General features: G+C 38.4%; 1 protein-coding gene across 5 annotated transcripts in view; it reads right to left on the bottom strand.

Moving 5' to 3' along the window:
• Positions 1-19,748, bottom strand: part of ZMYND11 (zinc finger MYND-type containing 11) — a 106,196-nt gene that overhangs the window by 56,480 nt on the left and 29,968 nt on the right. For all 5 annotated transcript variants that reach the window (XM_063147880.1, XM_063148046.1, XM_063148054.1 and 2 more), the window contains exon 2: positions 5,468-5,602. In XM_063147880.1, coding sequence (XP_063003950.1) covers positions 5,468-5,583 — 116 coding nt within the window. In that variant the 5' untranslated portion in view covers positions 5,584-5,602. The remainder of the gene's footprint in view (positions 1-5,467; positions 5,603-19,748) is intronic.

Raw genomic sequence — 19,748 nt, 5'->3', positions numbered from 1 at the left:
AGAATGAGTCCACAGAACAAATACAGGAAAAACAGCTAGCTATGATCATTTAGGGACCTAGGACTGGATCATCCTATCTGAAAGGCAATTAAAAAAGATGAAAGTCTTTGTGTCTATTAATGAAAAAACAATATTTACTTGAACCACCAATGGGGGTAAAACAGCTTTCTGATGGATGAAATGCATGGTTTCAGTATCACTTTACTAGAAAATAATATAAAGTGTCCAATTACAGCATATCCTATCTAGTGGTCTGTCCATCAGCTTCATCCCCCCCAAAGCTGTGATACCTCCACCCCGTGTCCTACAGCCACTCCTGGTTTCATTCCCAAGCTAACTTATTCTCAGGCTCCATTCTGGAGAAAGACAAGCTCTTCCTCCAAGGAAAAAGCAAAGCATGGCCCAGGGGTTGGTTGGCTGATGACAGAGAACCCAGAAGTGAACCACGCCAAGAGTGGCTCCTTCTGGCAAGGGCAGCAGCCCTGCTGCAGCACGCTGTGCGTCCTCAGCTGCCTGCACATGGAACCATCATGTCTCTATCTTCAGGTTTCAAGAACAGCATTGCTGTGGGCGGTGTTATTTTTGGCACTTGGAACTGAGGAACCACACACACATATAAAACAAACAAAGAATATGCCAGGGCCAAAGAAGCACTCTGTGAGCCAAAGGCAAGGAGGTGCAGCCCCAGCATAACTGCTCCAGAGTGTGCCAGGGCATTCCCTGTCACGGTACATGGAGATGGAATAGACACAGCCTATATGAGAGACAGAAAGAGAAGCTAATCAACTTAATTAATCATGAAATGCAACAAAGGGAGAGAGAAAAAAAAGGAAGGATGTGCGGAAGAAAAGAATTATGTGTTGGTTCTTTACATTAGTCTTCATGGAATAGTTCTAGAAACCAGAATAATCATCTGTTTAGAATGAAAAAAATCTTTAAAGCTGCCAATAATAGTTCTAGAATACCAGATTTGCCAACTGGGTATGTTAATAACATTAACTTAATAGCTAATGAACTATGAACTAATTATAAAGATTATGAAATGTTCTTATATTGCTGCTGAGGAAACCAAATATTTTGTGAGAAAAGGGGTATATATTTAATTAATACTTAATTAAATCTTAGGAGTCCAATTACCTGTAAGGGAATTATGGAGAAAACACTATAAAAGGAACTGGAAGATTGGAATAGCCAAAAAGAGAACTTTAAAAACATGTCTGTACAGAAATACTTACCAATCTGCTATGCAACTGAATGTCAATAATTTATCCTACTCATCTAAATATGCTTGCCTATTTCCCAGTGTATTTTAAAGCATTTTATTCCATAGAATCAATTCTTGAGGTTACCCCAAAACCAGAACAGATGGAAGATAATGAGGAAAAAAACAGGAAGTCAAAGCATAGTTATAATTTTTAACACAATTTAGGGATGAACAATTTGTCAGGGTGCACTCTTGACAGAGAATTCACAGGATATGGAAAGCCATTTCTGCACTAGTGCCTACAGCATAACTAATACCAATAATGCTCATCTAAATAATTGATAAACTAGGGTCAAATTAACCTAATATCAAGTCTAGACAGAAAAAGAAGTCATATTTCTTGATAAATACCTTTTAGAAATGTAATTTTGTTATTAAGAAATGTGAAGATTTAGAAATATTAGCTAGTTCTTGTAGTCAAGTTGTAAACTATTGCAATTCATTGACTTGAGATACCTTGTGACAAGATAAGACAGGTGAGAATATTTATTTTTTATACGTTTACAGAAAGCTACCACTGCCTTCAAGTGAGCTCTATCATTAAAGAAAAATGCACTGAATATACTGAAGTTTATGTACAAAGGTAGGAACTTAAATATATATTTTTAAGTCCTCTTGCAAAGGCAATTTGCATTCAAAGTGCTAATTCCTTTAAAGTCACGTCACTCTTGCTTCTTGTTAGGATTGGTTTTCAGTCCTTCATTCATTTTTCCAGTTACTGAAGAATGCTTCTCTCCAACTCATGGAAAGTGCATTTCCAACTATAATATACCCTCACAGGAAGTCAGTAAAACTGCAGAATCCCTTTCATATGATGATTTGTTGAGGATTTTTTTCTAAGACATTGAGTCTGTGCAGTGTGGTCTCTTCCCTACCAATGCCTTAAGTATTTATATAAGACTCCAATTAACTCTGTCATATTCTTGCCATTTTCACAACTGGGTTTTTAATTCTTTACAAAACAGACACCTTTCTCATGTTTCTTATTACTTCTCTGCATGCAATGACTTCTCAAAAAAAATTGCCTGAAGTTCAAAAAGCTTACTAATTAATTTCTTAAAGGCTCTAACTTGCATATTCAAATTTTCCAAGTGACTCTTTCCTTGATGTAAGACAGTTTTCAATCACTTCTAATCACGCATTTTTCTGTTCTTGCCTTTCCCCCTCATCAATTTAAAAAGCAAAGCATACTTGATCTCGTCTACTTTTAATTAAAGGGCCTCTTTCCTTATAGGTTTTTCCTGATAATATCAGAAGTACCTTCTAGTGCTCTAGGCTCCTCCTACACTATCCTCCCACTCTTATGTTCTCTACAGAAAATGTGTGCCTAGTTCTGTAGATTTTTCTTGTCTACTCTCCATTGACAGTACCTTCTGGAAGTCTTCATTTACACAAGTAATCTTCTTTCAATTATACTTAAAGTGTACAGGTAACAATTTGCATACTTGCATGTATTATATAAATTTGTCTGTTTTGCATATTGAGTTGGAACAGTTCGTAATCTGTAAACTATGAATACTCTTTTTGTATTATGAACAGTTCCTCCCAGGTCATTAAAAGTAAATGTACATTGAGATGTACATTGTCTTCTACTCAGTACCAGAAGACTAAGAAAAGTAAGAATTAGATTAAATAAACAAGAATATATAAAGAAGAGGGAGACAACCATGCTGAATACACATTAGGAGAAAAGCCAACAAATAGATTTGCTTAAATGTAACAAACCATCTAATGAAGTTTTTCATGGCAATTTGCTATAAAGTGTTTAGACTAACAGGTCACAAAATACACAGGACAACTTGTCTCTAGCAGCAAATGAATGCTTAAATCAGGAGAAAAGAAAATCCATTCAAAAACCAAATCATGAATCATCTTTTTAATATGTAAAGTTATCTGAAAGTACCCATTTGTCATCTACTATATGACACATAGGAAGACTGTTACTTACCTTAAACATGGATTTATTAAAATAAAATTCTCTTGCTGTTTTTATGTATTCTTACGCAGGAATATGACATGGTTCCATAATGTCACTGTCATTATAACTTTCTATCAATCCCAAGAGGTATTAACACTTCTAAAAAACGTTACTAGTACAAATAGTAAAACCTTCTTTATAGCCCCAACTATGCAAACATGCTCATAATTTTCAATTTTGAGCACTGGTTTTAAAAATTATTAGTATTTGTATGTTTGCCTATATGCCCAGACACTGATTGATCTTTGAAGGAATTGCTGTTGACCTGGTCAAATGATTTTGAGTCTGGAAGAATATATTAGCTGCTCAGTTTTCATCAGAAGAGATATTCTGATGCCATGGTAATTTTGGAACTTTATTTTGAATATTATGTATTATGCATACTCATTTACTATGTCATCTGTGTTTCTTCATCAACCACTGGTACCATACTGCAAATCAAAGGTCTTTATCATTTCCTTGTCAAAAGTTATCTCCTTAGGAATGTCACATAATAGAAACTAGATCAGTGTTCATCAGTCTCGTCACTGATGTGCATGGGGAGATTTTACAAAGCCCAAGCACTTTTTGGATTGCTCTTCACTGCTAACACCCTGTTCATCTTTCTCAAAGTACTAAGGCTTCTTGCATTTCTGTTTAGTTACTTATTTTTCTTCTGATTGGAAATGAGTCATACAATCTGGACCTAGACTTTTTTAAAAAATCAAACTACCCATCAGTTACCAAGAGCAGTACTTCTTTCTCTGGCATTTGATTATTTGTTTTCTCAACCTTGTTTGTAATGATTTTTGTGACCTAACTTTACCCAGCTAAATGTTTTTCCCACTATCTTAAACTAGGCATTTCTCATAAGAGTGGGATGAATTCCCAGCTAGACATGTCTGTCTCCCTTTATTACATCTAAAAAGAGCACAAACAGCTAACAAACTCAGCTAATATGTAGCCTAGAGCAAGTAATTTGGAATGTTAAAATGGAAAGTGTACAGCATTAGTTTACCCACTCATCTCCTTGGAGACATCATGAAAAAATATATATGCTTTAATGCATTCTAGAGCTCCACTATGACCTCAGAAGTGAAATTCCCTAAAATACAATCTCCTTCAAAACCCTCTTGGAATTCCCTTCCTCTGGAAAGGTGCTTTTCGGTTTGATGGTCCATTTTTCTTCTTGTAGAAGCCGGGTACACATTAATTCACTTGGGACGTCATCTTTCTTTCTGCACTTCACTGTTCATTATGTTTGAAGAACCTGAACTGTTCTTCCATTTATGAAGCCAGTTTTGCCTGTCACTTCCACCCCAGAACTTCCAAACTCTGTCAGTGGACCCTTGTCATGGGCCATGTTATAATGATTTTCACTCTGTTAGTCACCTGCACTGTTTATAACTCTCCTCGTTAGGGCTCTCTGCCTTCATTATCAGTTCACATTGGTTCTGGCAACTGAAGAGTTGCCAACTGGTTACTTTAGTTCTTTTAAATTATTCATATTGATTACTTTGACAAATGTGACGTACATGTCAGCCTGGAAATGCAGACAAAGCAGAGAGAGGGACAAAGCCTTCTGTTTTTATTACAGTGGCTGCTACAAGTAATATTGTAGATCTTTCTACACAGTGCAAGCTCCACAGAACAAAGAATTTATATTTTTTTGTGTATCCAGCACCTAATACACTTTGATGAATATTTTGACAGTATTAATCAAAGGTGATAATCATCTCATGTCCTCTTTAATAGCATCTTATGCATATCTCAGCAAATATGGCTTCTTATTTATTTGAGCAACCTAACAGTTCAGATTTCTCTTTGCCGTCTGGAAAAGTCCTACACCAGCCTCTCACATTTTCCTAAAGAAATAGATTATTTATAGATTTTATTGCCCTTTTCTCCTCAACTGTTATATCTGTTTCTTGTATTTTGAACAAGCTATCAACTCCAAAATGCTAAACTCAATTAAAGTATGAGAAATGTTACATATTTACTAAAGATGCTTATGCAAAACTAATACAGGGTAAGATCTCAATTCAATGAATTCAACCTCGTTTTGGATTTTCAGGTGCTCAGTTTGGTAAATTTGGTTTTTTATATACAATTAATTAATCAGTTACATAGAACTGCATGTAACTGTTTCACAGTCTCTCACCATGTTTACTATCTCTGTCCCCAAGGGCTTTTAATAGCATCAACCTTCCCCCTCACCAGGACTGTTTTTGGAGCAGGTCACTTACTTTGTAATGCGGTCAATGTTTGCAATTTGCTTCTGGTTCCGGATTATTTCTATAGCTGCCCAAAGGTGCTGGATTGCCTTTGTGTCTGCCTGTCGTCTCTTCGTTAGGCGTGCCATGACCTGCTCACCTGCTCAGCTGCAGCCAAGAAATAAAAAAAAATAAAAATAAATAATTCAGCAAAAGTTAAGCAAGAATTGTAAAATAAATTACCTGAAATATGATTACAAGGAAAAATGTATTGTTGCATAGGCATTCATTTTGTATATAACAACGTGTTTTCAAGTGCTTAAAGAGCAATAGAAAGTGAAAAAAAAGTAGTTTACAAGAATCCCTTTCACATCATGTAATCTAAGCAGAAGACAAAAGGCAAGCAGTAAAATATATTAAATCAATAGCAAATTCAGTTCATACCTTGGCTCCCTATATTTGGTAAAAATGCAAAACTACCCCAGTCTGAAGCTGCCACAGCCTCCTGGATTGCCTGAAGCCCTTAAAAAGGGTGAGTGGTACTTGACTGCATCATACAGCATTAGCATAAATTCTGACACAGAGAAAAAGCTGGACCCACAGTTTAACATAAAACACAGTCCTTGGAGTATTACCTTCATGTTCTTATCATTTACAGCTATTTAAAAAAAGTCCATTCTATGAGGAGAAACCAGAAGTATATTTTCATGGATGATAAGTCTTTAAAAAAAATATTTTGGAGCAGTTCCATTTTCTGTAACATGCTAAAACCCAACAGGGCCAAAGTGCTTCTGATGGCATTTGCCCATCTAACCAACCCTGAACAGGAACATAATGAGCATCTGGCTTTGTTTACAAATTTTCCAAAAGCTGGAGGCAATGAGTACAGATAAGCCATAAATCGCCTACAGCTCCACTACAGGCACAGAATCCCTTTTTAAAAGCTTAACGATGCATTTTGATCACTAAATAACTTTCTTCCATTGCCACCACTTTCTCAATGAAAAAATGACTGATTTATGAGTGCTACCAAGGTCTATAATTTATTTTAGAGCTCTGTCCTCGGAATGAACCCTGTGGTATGCACGCGGATATTTGTAGCTAGCAGAATATTAACTTCAGTAACCCAAAATAATATAAAAAATGCAAAAACATTTCACCATCTGTGCAATGTTAAAGATGGGAATTTAAGTACTAAAACTGTCCCTACTCTCAAATTCAGAAAAATGAAATAGATTTGAGTATTCCATCAGTTGCAGCAATGTAATTTTCAAGTCTATGGGACCTACAGGTACTTATCAAAGAGAGCTCTCAAGTTTTAGATCTGATATAAGCTCGGCAACACTCACTAACTTTACAGGGGCAATGAAATGAATGGCAACATTCCATTATTAAGGATAAGAAATTATTTTAAAGTATTATGCTTTATGCCATGTAGCCTATTTAAAGAAAAAAAAAAAGGAAATAAAAAAGATTATGTGAAGCGGTATGTACAAGCCCAGGTCTGTGAGGCCATTCCTGGTTACAGGAGATATCAGGGAAGGGCAGGCGAGAGCAGCACATGAGAAGATGTGGTGTGGTCACACATCGATCCCACATTTCAGCTTTAGAAATCTCCTCCCTCTGGGGTTTAAAGCAAGGGCAGCTAGAGGGATCTCCCAGAAAAAAAAAGGCCAAGAACACAGTTTTGAAGGAAGGATAAGAGGGAATGTGACAGACATACAGCTAAGAGTGACAGCAGTTGATAGCATCGCCTGACAATGATTCAGAGAAAGAAAGTCTCTATTGGGAACAGCAGGAAAAGACACTTCATCCCTGTAAGCTCCTCTGCATTCATTTCACAGAACATTAGGCCACTGCAAGTTAAAAAAAACTCTGCTAATTTGTTAGAGAAACATAAAACTATTTGTAGAATTTAATTTTCAAGAGAAATCGAGTAAAGCACAAAAGAAGTTAGATCTTAACACAAAACGCAACAATCTTTCCAGACCTATAGTTTTAGCACAAAACTTCTTTCCTAACACAGACATGACTGAAAGATCATTCTTCTTATTGCAGCCCTCCACAAACCCTCTGTACCAAAGCTGTCAGACGATAAGGCCGCCAGCAGGCTGGACAAGGGGTCTCTTGCACAGCATCACATCCCCACGCGAGGAGCAAGTGTTTGTCCTTCCTGACCCCCAGAGCAGTGTGAAACAGCAGACCAGTTCTCAGTTTATTTAGCAATCCCAACTCCTTTAAAAACAGCCCCTATTTCTGGCAGCCCAGCATATGGCTGCCGTGCCAGTGTCACACCCAGCACAGGGCATGGCAGGGTTTTCTCTCACACCCCCGTGACGCCTGTGCCCAAGGGCACAGCACAGGGCAGGGTCCCGGGGAAGACACCTGCCACCTCTGCACGGCGCCATGGCCCTGCTGTGCAGCCAAAGGGAAGGCTGGCCTTTGGGAATTAGGAATTCCCACTTCTCCAGGGCAGGAGGCAGGGAGATGGAGAGTGAAGGAGCACTGTAACCATGAGGTCCTGAAGCCCTGTGGCTGCAGAGTGGCAAGGGCCCTATGGGATCACTGTTCCCTTTGGAATGGGCTTTCAGAACAAACTCTCCCACCAGCCCCTCGCCCCATCCTTGTTGTGCTGTGCTGGTTTGAAGCACTCCCAGGCCATGCCCTGGGCTATGGCTGAGAGCCCTCAGGACAGGATGGGCACCTCCCATCCCTGCATCCTCAGGGATGTCACATCACTGGGCCAGAAGCTACCCCCAAAGCAAAACCCATGTGGGTACCCCCTGATGGCTCCCTGCTCCCGCTGCTGCACACACGGGCACGGCCATGGCTCTTTCCCTCTGTTTGTCTGGAAAGAACAGCAATAGGGATACACATGGGACACAGCAACCATACCTGTCCTATTTCCTTTTTTTTTTTATTCAAGACACAATTTTAGCAAGTGTTCTGCCTACAAAGAATATATCTTTCATAACTTTGGTTTACTATTGAAGGGCTCTTTTTTTAAACTCAGGAGTTGACACTCTACTACTGAAATAGCAGCTCTTACACACCATACTGCCAAAAATACAAAAACAGGGGTTTTTTTCCAAAAGCCCAGACTACTTTATTGTTATTTTAATCTTTTAATTGCACGGTGTAGAAAAAATATAGAGTCTTCTTACATTACAGAAAAAGTTTAAAAGATTGTGGCACATTTCTTGCTGTTCATTGCAGTCACTACCTCTATGGTAAAACTAACCACAACAGTCTACTCCCTGCACTCCTGCAAAAATAAGGAAAATAAAAAAAAAAATAAGGAAAATAAAAACTTTGCAAAAGAGACCCCTCTCCTGGAAGCTGTGCACATAATATTCCAAACAATATTGGAAGACAGTTTGGCACATTTTAGAATGATTTACATACAAAAAAAGTTGGGAAGGTATGGGAAGGTATGGAATTACCTTCATGGGAAGGTAATTATTTACCAGGTCTTACCAGAAGCTAGAGTGATTTTTAATTTTGAACTTTTGCATAATATAAGCAGTTTTTTATATTATTACAATATTTTAAAGGAAACTTGTATCTTACTGTTAATAGCTCATACAATGCCTTCGTGTGCTACTTCCAATCAAAAAAAATCCTCCCAGTGTCTCCACACGAAAACCTTATTTATGCAAATAGTACTTAACATTTTAACAGGAGACACGTTAGAGTCTTAAATCTGTATTTATCACTTCTGATTATTTGCTGATGTGTGGGTTCACACACACACACACACACACACACACAGAGGAGAGAACAAGCATAAACATGGAGTGCGTGTGAGCATATGTAAAAATCTCTGGCTCAGAGAGGTTAAGTATCCAAAGAGGCTGATTCACCCATGCAGTCTTTTAAAGAAGTTTGAAGTCCAGAGACTCTTTAAAACCACAATACTGGATTGTACATTTACAGGTAAATGCTTGAAAATGTTACTCATTCTCCTCTTTTGTTAGAGCATTCATTTAAAAATCCTGGAAAGAAAAACTAAAAGCTGAAGTAAACATTCCATTCCTTTCTGATTTGCTGGGCACTACGCTCATTTAGCTGTGGTACACCCTGTCCATACAAAATTATTTGCTCCATGCCACGTCTGTCATGTTTTGTTATCAAGTTTATGGTACGATACAGCTTTTGAGAGAAAGGTTGACAAACACATATGACTGAAAATCTAGGAAGTTATATCAGCAGGATCTGTCTTAGGTTTTGTAGGCATCCGTGAAACCTGCAGAATATAAGAAATATCTTCCTAACAGAGAAAGTTTTGTGTGGCTGATGCACCAGCCCACACACTTCCATCACACACTCACTCACACAGGGCCCAAAGCAAACTATTTATGCTCTCAATTTTCAGCTCTCTAACTGTTCCTCATGCACTCTGCTTATGGTTTTACTGTATATTGTATTTTGAATAGCTCTTTAATGTCCTAAACACATTTTGACAACTATACCGCTTTACTGTATGCATTTGGCTTTTCCTCAAGAGCCAAATGCTCCCCACACTTCTCACAGGCAGGCTCAACAACCTGTGCTTTATCTTGTGAGCACAAGAGATAACACACAGAGCGGGGCTTATCTTGTCCAGGTGCCCAGCACAGCCTCGGTGCACGTGGCAGCGGTGGCACCACAGACACTGTCACAACAACAAGGCCACCAGTCATCAGCACACACTTGGCTGAACCAAGCACTGTGCAGCTGTCTGCTGCAAGAGTGCTGGATATGGAAATCTGAACTGCAAGTCACAATAAACAAAAATCACCTTGCAGCACGTCAAGGAATTCAGCCTAGGGAACCTCCTGACCTGCTGCTTGCATCCAATTTAGCAGATACTATCAAGTACTGAGTTTAGCTAGAAACTCTCCCTGCACACAGAAAAAACTCAAAGTAGTCAAATCCTGCCACGTGGTACCTGTTAAAAACCATTGTCCAAGCAAAATACGATGCTTCTGAAAACCTCACTGGTAATGTGGACTTTGCACTGAAGCAGACGGCGTTGCAGTTGGGTGCTGCTGCTCTGATGGGAGCTGCTAATTAAGAGCTGACAAGCGGTAGCTTGTTAAACCTTGTTTTTGTACTTCACCCTAAGTGAGGCTACCTGTGGTGCTCAGCCCTTCCAGAGCAAAGTCAAACAGGTTAAACTCCATCCCTGCTATCAGCCACCACTTGGCTGGGACCTTGTGTGCACTTAATTGCAATGGAAAGAAGGTTTCAGGAGTTGACCCTTGCCACTGCTCAGCTACTGGTTGCTGCCTTTTGGCCTCACTGACCAAAAGGGGCTATTTCTGTTTCTTCCACAATACACAGTGAAAGACTTTAGGCTCAAAAGCAGGAAGAAGCTAGGCTCAGTCTTAGTTTTTGTGGCTTTCATGCTGAGTTTGGGTGGTTTGGGAAGTTAAACACAGGCTCAATTTCATATTTATAAGTACTTTATAATATGGGGTCTAGTGTTTCTTAAAGTGTAACTCTTTATAGTAGGTATAAAACTGTATAAAGGAGCAGTACAAAGAGTTCCAAATGTCTAGCTTTGTTCTTGTAATAAATAGGAGTCTACCATTAAAATACAGATTTGCAAATTGATGCAGAGTTTGGGTCCCTGGACTTCATACAGATCTCCATTATACTGTGAACTTCTGCAAGCTTAAAATTTAGTTTACAATTTAAACTGCTGTTAAATCATATCTTTCATCACCGGTGTAGTGGGAGTGTGAACTCTTAGTCTTCCCCTCCTACAACAATTGTGATTAAAAGTGGTAATTATTCTATTTTTACATAGGAAAGGTACAGGTGAAAATGTCTTGACTGAGCAGCAACGTAGGTCATGCAGGGGGCAAAAACAAGAGACTGATTAATTTCACATCTGCCTTCCATAGCTGGTGATCAAAAAATATGGGGAGAAGCTGCTAGGGTGAGGACACAGCTTTTGGTAGGAGAAAATCCATCTTTTGCTTACCATTTATTTGTCTTCATGAGTGTGCAAGATTATGGGCATAACCAAAGATTTGCTGGGCATCTGGTAGCAGGAGACTCTCTTTTGTAAGACTGAGGTTTATCAGAAGCAAAGATTTTGCATACAAAGTAATTTTCAAATCTTGAAGAATAAGCAAGTGGTTTGGTATATTAGATATTTATTTTGGACTTAAATCCCAATCCACTAAAATCAACAAATGACTTTCTGCTGACTTTCCAGGGGTTTGGAGTAAACTTTCAATTGCTGTCTGATTGCCACATCCTCACAATGAAAAACTTAGGGATGTGTTGAGTGATGTGAGTGAAACTGAAAGATTAACAAAGGCTTGCAACTGAAATAGGCAAAATTTCTTTGTTAATTAAACTAAACTCAGAAAATTAGAGTATAAATTAATAAAAGTTACTAAATTCTTCAGGGTTTTTTGGCTTTGTTTGTTGGTTGTTAAGTTTTTTTAATTAGGAGATCAGTTCAGGCTGTAATGCTATCATTTTGGAAGTTATTAAAACACAGATTTTTGCATGTTGAATGTGTGTCATTCCTAATGAAAATCTTTTTATTTCACTGTTAGCTTAAGGTCTACACAGTCTATTCAAAAGAGGAAAGTTTGTTAGCATAATTATCCTAAATATTTCCCATGTGCAAGTACAATATCCCTGCTGATCTGTGCAGTTCCACCTTCTGCATTTCCCAACTGCAAGGTTTGTAACCTCGATGTCATGCCACTTTTTGAGTGAGGTTTTGCATAGCCCCCTGAAGTGCAGTACAGACACAAAACAGGACTGCATGAATATAAAACTGTAATGTTTTGCTTTGTTCTCGCTGCAATTTAATTTTTTCCCCAACTCCTGTACACAGAATACATAAAAGCTTTTGCTTTTACCTTGTGCCATTTCAGGATGGCAGTGAGCCACTGCAGAAATCTGAGCCAAGGACATTACAGAATTAAAGGCCCCAAGAATACTTTTACTACACATATGTACAAGGTCTATTTTAATCCCTGATTCTGCATTTATTTCACTTGTATTGGATTCCATTCATAATTATTAAGTAAGTGTCCTTCACTGGGGCTAAGGCATACAGCAGTTGAATGTTAAGCTCAGACATTTTGAATCATCAATATATAAATGGTAGTACTCTTTATTTTTCTTTTGGAGCCAAACTTGGACTTTCCTGTTTAATTAACTCACTCTGTTAGAGAGAACTTGACACAGATATTGAGGTGCTATCCCAAAAGAGAATTTCTAGAAGTGTAAGTGCAAACAGAGTATAACAAAATCTGATATGAAACACCAACACAAGATGCTGAGAAAGACTGAATAATAGCCATATACTCCAAACAAAGGCTGTCAAAGTGGTCTTGTAGGCTACCAAGTACAAATACATGTACAGGGCTGAAATGCATTCTGCTGCCTCTCCAGCCAATCTCAGTCTGGAATTTCAGAGACAACAGCAAATGCCATTATAACATTTGAAAGAAACTATCCTTTGTTCCTGTCTGGCAAAAATCACTGAATAAAACTTTATCTAGCAATGCAAGTTTGGAAAAAAGAAAAGCACAGCTGCCAAAGAAAGTAACATAGCTGAAAGAGCTGAAAGCAAAGAGCCAAAACTGTAACCAGCAATGTAGCTATACCAGCTTCTTACAAATGACTTTTTTGGTGATGGTCATTATGTTTAACTCTGGGTACTGTGCCTTGGTAAGCTGAAGCTCATACTATATTTTTTGCTATGGATCTGTGTTTAGACAAGGTTCCACATTGATCCTCTAAAATAAGCAGTATTTTCCTTAATATTTCAACTTTTAATTGGTATTCAATGCATAGAGAGTTAGTTTTTTTTTTGCTAGTAAGAGAATTAACAGTTACATAGGAACATCAAGAACCACACAAGTTTATGTTTTACTGAGAAAATAATGTTTCAAAGCAGTTCTGGGGAGGTTCAGACTGGACATTAGGAGACATTTCTTTACCTGCAGGGTGGTCAAACACTTGAACAGGCTTCCTAGAGAGGTGGTTCAAGCCTCTAAGTGTGTAAGAGTTATTTGGCATTTTCCCTTAATAACATGCTTTAACTTTTGGTCAGTTCTGAAGTGGTCAGGCAGTTGGACTAAATGATTACTGTAGGACTCTTACAAATGAGTCTTTTCTATTCTACTCTGATTTTATATGACCACTGAAAATACATACACTGTTAATACTTTTATCAAACTTCTGAACTTCTAAAAAAAGCAATTTAGTTTGGTTGAAGGCTAATTAATGAAATTAAGTTATGCTAAATGCTTTCCACAATGAAGCTTGCACTAGTGTAAGTTGTTTTAAAAACACAGCTCTTGCAAAATGCTGCAAGTTTCTCATGAAGATAAACTTCAGCTTCCATAGTAACAAAGCCTCTTATTTTCAGTATGATTATGTACTAGACTAATATTAAATAGATTTTAAGCTGTTCATCTCCAAAGACTACTCATCTTGGGGCAAAGGAAGTTTCTATACAAAAGATGGTCCAACACGAGCAACTTCAACGTCACTAAATAATACATGGCTCATACAAGGTGTAAAAGGATCATCCTACACACTTTTTGTCTTCTATCACGAAAACAAAATGAGGTCTAATCAGATTTGTGTTTTGGGGGAGTTATCAAAAATAATGTTTGCACCCAAGCTGCTGTCAGCAGCACTCTGGGCTGCCCTGTACAAATGCACATGGACACAAGCAAGGCACACACACCTGCCTTGATGAGAGGGGCTTCAACCAACGTGTTTTACCTTCCATTTGCCACAGACTAAGAGCATAAAGAGGGTCAGTAACAGAAGATTAAATGACACGTGGAGATAGGATCATGTTCTGAACCCACACTGCACACTAACACAGGCTTTCTGCGGTTTAACTCCACCCACTACCAAATCCCATATTTTCCAAAGCAGCCTGAAGCTAAACCACTGAAAGATGCTCAAGGAGAATCCCTGCAAGGAGTTAACTCCTAATGAGCAGCCTGGGCTGTTTCTCTATGTAGACAAGCCCTTAGTAAATAGATGCTTCCTGTCCTCTCCCTTGGCTGTAGTGAGCAGAGATGATTAATGCAGCTATGCATCCTGACAGGCTCCAATGCTCACTTGCTCGTAAAACAGGAAAAATCATGGCCAAAGAAGGCTGATGGTGAGGGCTGGAATTTCAGTTTGGATGATAAATAGATGCCACTTTGATTCTGCAACTCCCTCTAATAAAAAATGAATCTTAGCATCTTAGAAAATGCTAAGAAATATAAATGAGAAGAGTAGCTCCTTCTCTGAAAGCAAGCTTTTGATCATCATCTTCCTTTCTGCTCTGAAAACTAAGGAGCTTGGTTGTTTTGTAAGCCTCAGCTGAACTGATGCAGTAAATTTCTCTGTCAGTAAGTAAGGTATAATAAATAAGGTATGATGACATAAATAAATAAATGATTTTTCATGGTATATTAGCAGGGAATGTAATTCTGCATAGGGTCAGTTTCACAATAAACAATGAGAAAGAGAGATACATTTTCCAGGTCAAAGAATCATGAATGTATGGAAAAGTACAAATCATGAAAAAGATAAATTCATTGCAGATTATGTAAGCTATATGGTATTACACAGAGCTGATGTTGACTTTTTTCCAATTTAATGTGAGATTCCAGTTTGCTAGGGTTTTTTTCTCTTTCTCTGAACTACACACAACTGACACTATCTTTAAACTACAAATTGTGATTCTGGTGGTAGCAACAAAACCTAAACCTTAGATGTTTGTAACAACTATTCCTCTACCAGGCTGCATTTTTATTGACAAAAGGCAGCTGAATCAATTTTTGTTGCTCCTTAACAAAAACAAAGTCTGCCCGAACTTGTTTCTTTCAAAGCTCTTCTTTTTGGCCTCTCCCTCTCTATAAATAAAAGCACAGCTACAGATCTTGTAAAACTGCTCAGATACTGAATTATTTTAAAAGTGAGTGTGTTATGCAGGCATGACCACTTTTCTCCAGCAATCAGGCCACAAGCAACATTAGCTCAGAGCAGACTTTCTCTTGTCAACAGTCATCTCTGGGAATCTGGTACTATATAAAGAAAACAAGCACAATTCTGAACCAACTAAGGTTTCCAAACTAAAGCTCCTTCAAGGCCAATATGCCTGGGCTTATCCTTGGAAACTTTCAGAAATACACTCAGAACTTAGAGCGTTAAAACACATTGATCTGTAATGCAGGTAAGATGAGCCTAAGAAAAACACTGCCAAAGCTTACATGCTTCTACAACATTAATCAAAAGAAACTTTCAGGCAGGGAGAGGATCAAATTGTAAAACCTGAGCTTTAGATCCTGCTTCTGAAATTCAAGGTGAATATCAGAAATAATGGACCTGAAAGTTTCAGGCAATGCTCTCCCACGTGAACTGTGGGACAGTTCATCAAGAGAAAGAACAATGCATGGTGGAAGTGGAAGCCTTTGCCCTAGTGCTCATCTTGCTTAGCTTTCTCTTCTGTGTTTTTTAGAGAATGCATTTCCTAGGTTGGGCACAGACATCTGGCTTAAAAGTACAATCTGAAGTATATTTGGAGCACATGTTCTCTCCTTCATAGGCAGTACCCAAACTCACTAATTACACACATTCCTACACAGCTTTCCTCTCATCCTGCCCCAAACCAACTCCATTATCACTTCCTAGTGAAGCATAATCCCTCTCCATCTCTAAGGTCTAGTCCTATACTTTTTATACCTCAATAGTAGGTAATTAATTATTAAGTTTGCTCTTTCTTACTTCAGATTGCTCAGCTCTCCCCCCAAAACATTCATGTCTGGACAAGGACAAAGCTTGCCTAGAGGACAATTTACAGACGTGAGAACGGCAGTTTTCATGAAAACCAATGTACAGTGAAAAACAACTGCATTCATAACTAAACAAACCCTGAAGTGGAAAACAGCTGAGTATAATCATGATCCTTTTCTTTTTATCTTTGCTGCAAAAGTTAACAAATGGAAAAAATGAAGAAAATAAGTTTCAAAACCATAAACTTTATAAAGAGAAACCTTAAAAGTCAAAACATTACTCAAACAAACAAAGATCTTCCAAAGATCAGAGCAGATGATGGAAGTATGTTGCCATTACTTCAGATAACACCAGTTTCTGAGCAAACTTGGTAAAAGCTGATATCAAGAAAACCTCATCCTACCATTTCAGGTTGGTGTGTCCTTCCTGTATGGTTTTTAAAAGCAGGAGGGAGGAATACACCACTTAACTTTATAACCAGCTCTTGGTGTGGCTCATTGGGTGGCAGAGGTTGGGAAATGGGTTTTTCTGGCACAGAGTTTTTCCCAACATTGTAATCTGGGACTACACGCTCAAATTTGTTGAGCTGTTTCAAAGACCTTGGTGGGAGTTCTAGTGTGATCTCTTTTTTATATATTTTCTATTACCTATAACTGTCAGATGCTTCCAACTCCCATTTCTCATCTTCTCTTACCTGAAGCCAACTTACATGTCTTTATTTTTTAATGCAGAGAATTTTTCCCAAGGCTTCTGGAGGGCCAGTTGCGAGTGAACAGAATTACACATTTTTTTCCTGAAAATCCATTTCGCATCAGCCTGATTCTTGCATGTTATATCTGTTCTGTACCATTTCTTTGGTAAAATGAATACTTTGACCAGTGGCTTGCTATTATATTCACGTGCATGTCCATGGCATGTGCTGGAGCTGCAAAGAGCCCTGTGCTGCTCTGGGATTTCGGCACTTCCCACTTGCAGAATGATGTTGTGTGTTTCCTCGGGCGGGTGCATCTGAAACCTATTTCTTCAAGCACTGATGATGGTGATGTCGATGACATAGAGCAGATCACAAAGGCCCTTTGGGGAGGACATTACTTCCTGAACACTCAAGAGCTCTGCCTGCTCTATCATTATCTAGGGCTGAGGTTTATTAAAGACAACAGGACCATACTGTTCTATTCTCAGCCATTTCCTTTGGACACTGAAACATGGGATTAATAATTTTGTCAGCAAAACTAGGACTTTATTTTTCAGATTATTTCAGTTTTCACTACTGCCAGCACTTGGCTGGGGTTTTATTTTACTCCTTTAACCTGAATGCAGATGAATGATGGGGAGCGCTGACACTGAGACTTAGCCCTGCAGGGTGGGGGAAATTCCTAGATGTGCAGGACATCACTGAATAGTGTTCCATCCCTCTGGCTACCAACAGAAGTAAAAGCCCAGAAAAATTAACTAATCCTACAATCATCTTCTCCTAAATTTCAGAAAATGTCATTCATGAAATACAGCCTCCTGTTGTGATTTCTGCAAAAATCTTTTCTGCGTAATGCAAAGAAAATGAACTGCAAAAATATCATTACATTATGGTGTTATCACAAAGGCCGAACCTGTTGGTTTGGAACTTGGAACAACTTGGAATCTGGATTTACAATACACTATTCTGCAGGAAACAAAATACTGGAGTTCTGGCAATCTTTCCAATCAACATCTTATTTCATCACGTGGGGTTCTTTCAATCTAGGCAGAAGACCTGGAGTCCACTGTGCTGTTGAAGCATCTGCCTGAAATACTCCAGTTGTGATGCCTGATGTTGAATGAGGCATTTAACTTGGGGCTACTTCACCAAGCACTAGAAACCACCTGAAACCCAGTCTAACACTTCATCATCCTCTTAAGCTGCTCCCTGTCCTACAGGACTGAATGCTAAGTGGAAATGGAGAGGGTAATTTGCTCCTGACAGGTTTTTTGAAGCTGGATTACCAGATTGCTTGATTTCAGACAGCTACTCCTCAGGAAAGTGGTTATTTTCTCACAAGGGTGTAGCTTTTCTTCTTGTCTAAGTCAAATCCATTAATGAAGAACACCAAGTCTAAATCTGGGAGGACTCCATAATAGTAGTGATTTCCTTACAGGCTTATATGGCTGCTTTTCTTTGATACACTTAAACTGCTAAGATTCCTTCTAAAATTGTTTATAGAGTGTGCCCACCCCCTATTTCTCACTTGTTCATGCCTGCTTCCTAGAGATTTAATTTAATTTTTCATTTTGCTCTTTTGAGTATGACAAGACATAAAGTGAGACTATGAGAGCTCCTTTTACATCAAGGAGCAAGTTTTCTTTGTTTCGGTGACACTGAGCCCTGGTAGGTGACCACAAGTGACCAATGCCTTATTTTACCCAATACTATGAAATCTAAGATGCTTTTCACTGTTTTCACCTTTATTAATAGAAACAGAATGTGTTCATCCAAGTGATGACATGCTGAAGGAAAACCTACGGGATACTGAACTGGTCATTTTAAACTGAAGAAATACAAAAAAGGTTTTGTTTTTAAATGCTTCACATCTGTTCTCCCAGTGCTGAGAGATTCTGACTTTTACCACCTTTTTCTGTTGCAAATAGTCTGTTATTTATTTTTAGACATGAGATTTCCTACTGAAATCAGCTGCAGGTTTACAATCTTTGCTTAGTTCCAACAGAAAAAAACTTTTGAGGAGACTTTTCAAGTATTGTTTGTTGGAGCCTGCTGCCACCACAATGGTCAAACTAATTTAAAGCACTACTCTAAGCCAACTGCAAGACATTTTCCTGTCCAGCCTAGCAGCATGGCTGTTAAACCACAGACTGTCCTGTCTTCATTCGTGCAGCCTGTGAGCCACAATGGTTTTGGTGTGCTAAAGAAGACACTGACATTCATGTCAGTCTCTGGATTGCAGCTTCTGAGTTTATGACAGATGGGAAACCAACAGAGGAGTTAAAATCCTGTGAATCTACGCACAGCTTATAGCCAGTAGCCATCTGGCTGGGGGATCTACATAATACCACAAGAGGATGACAAAAAAAAAAAAAAAAAGAGGCAATTTCATTTGCATTTCCTTTTCTCATCCCCTTCTTTGTCCTACCTGGTTGGAATACACTATCTTACTTTCTTACTTATACTTATTACAAACAATCTTTCAGCTATTTCATACAGGTGAAACAACTACAGTATTTTCCTACTAGCACTTTCCACACAGAGAAATAAATTCAGTGTTAGGCAAAAAGTTCAAAACATGCCAGTATATAAGGTTTTATATGGTAATAGACAAATAGGCAGGATTTAAGTGAAGTGAAAGCATTGGAGGAAAAAACAGAGAAGGGAAAGCACCAAGCAACCCCATTCAGTAGGCCTTCCAGTTGCTCTAAAAGCAATTCCAGGCAGAAAAAAAATGCAACACAGGGCCCCTAAAGTATAATTACTTGAGAAAAAAATGTGGCCAACAAAAGTTACCTAACCTGTTCAGAGAAAAAAGAAGCTCTCTACCCTTAAAATGTGCTGGAAAGGCTGAAA

This window comes from Melospiza melodia, chromosome 1 (genome assembly GCF_035770615.1).
Source record: "Melospiza melodia melodia isolate bMelMel2 chromosome 1, bMelMel2.pri, whole genome shotgun sequence".
NCBI lineage: Eukaryota > Metazoa > Chordata > Aves > Passeriformes > Passerellidae > Melospiza > Melospiza melodia.
This window is presented reverse-complemented; position numbering and strand designations above follow the sequence as displayed.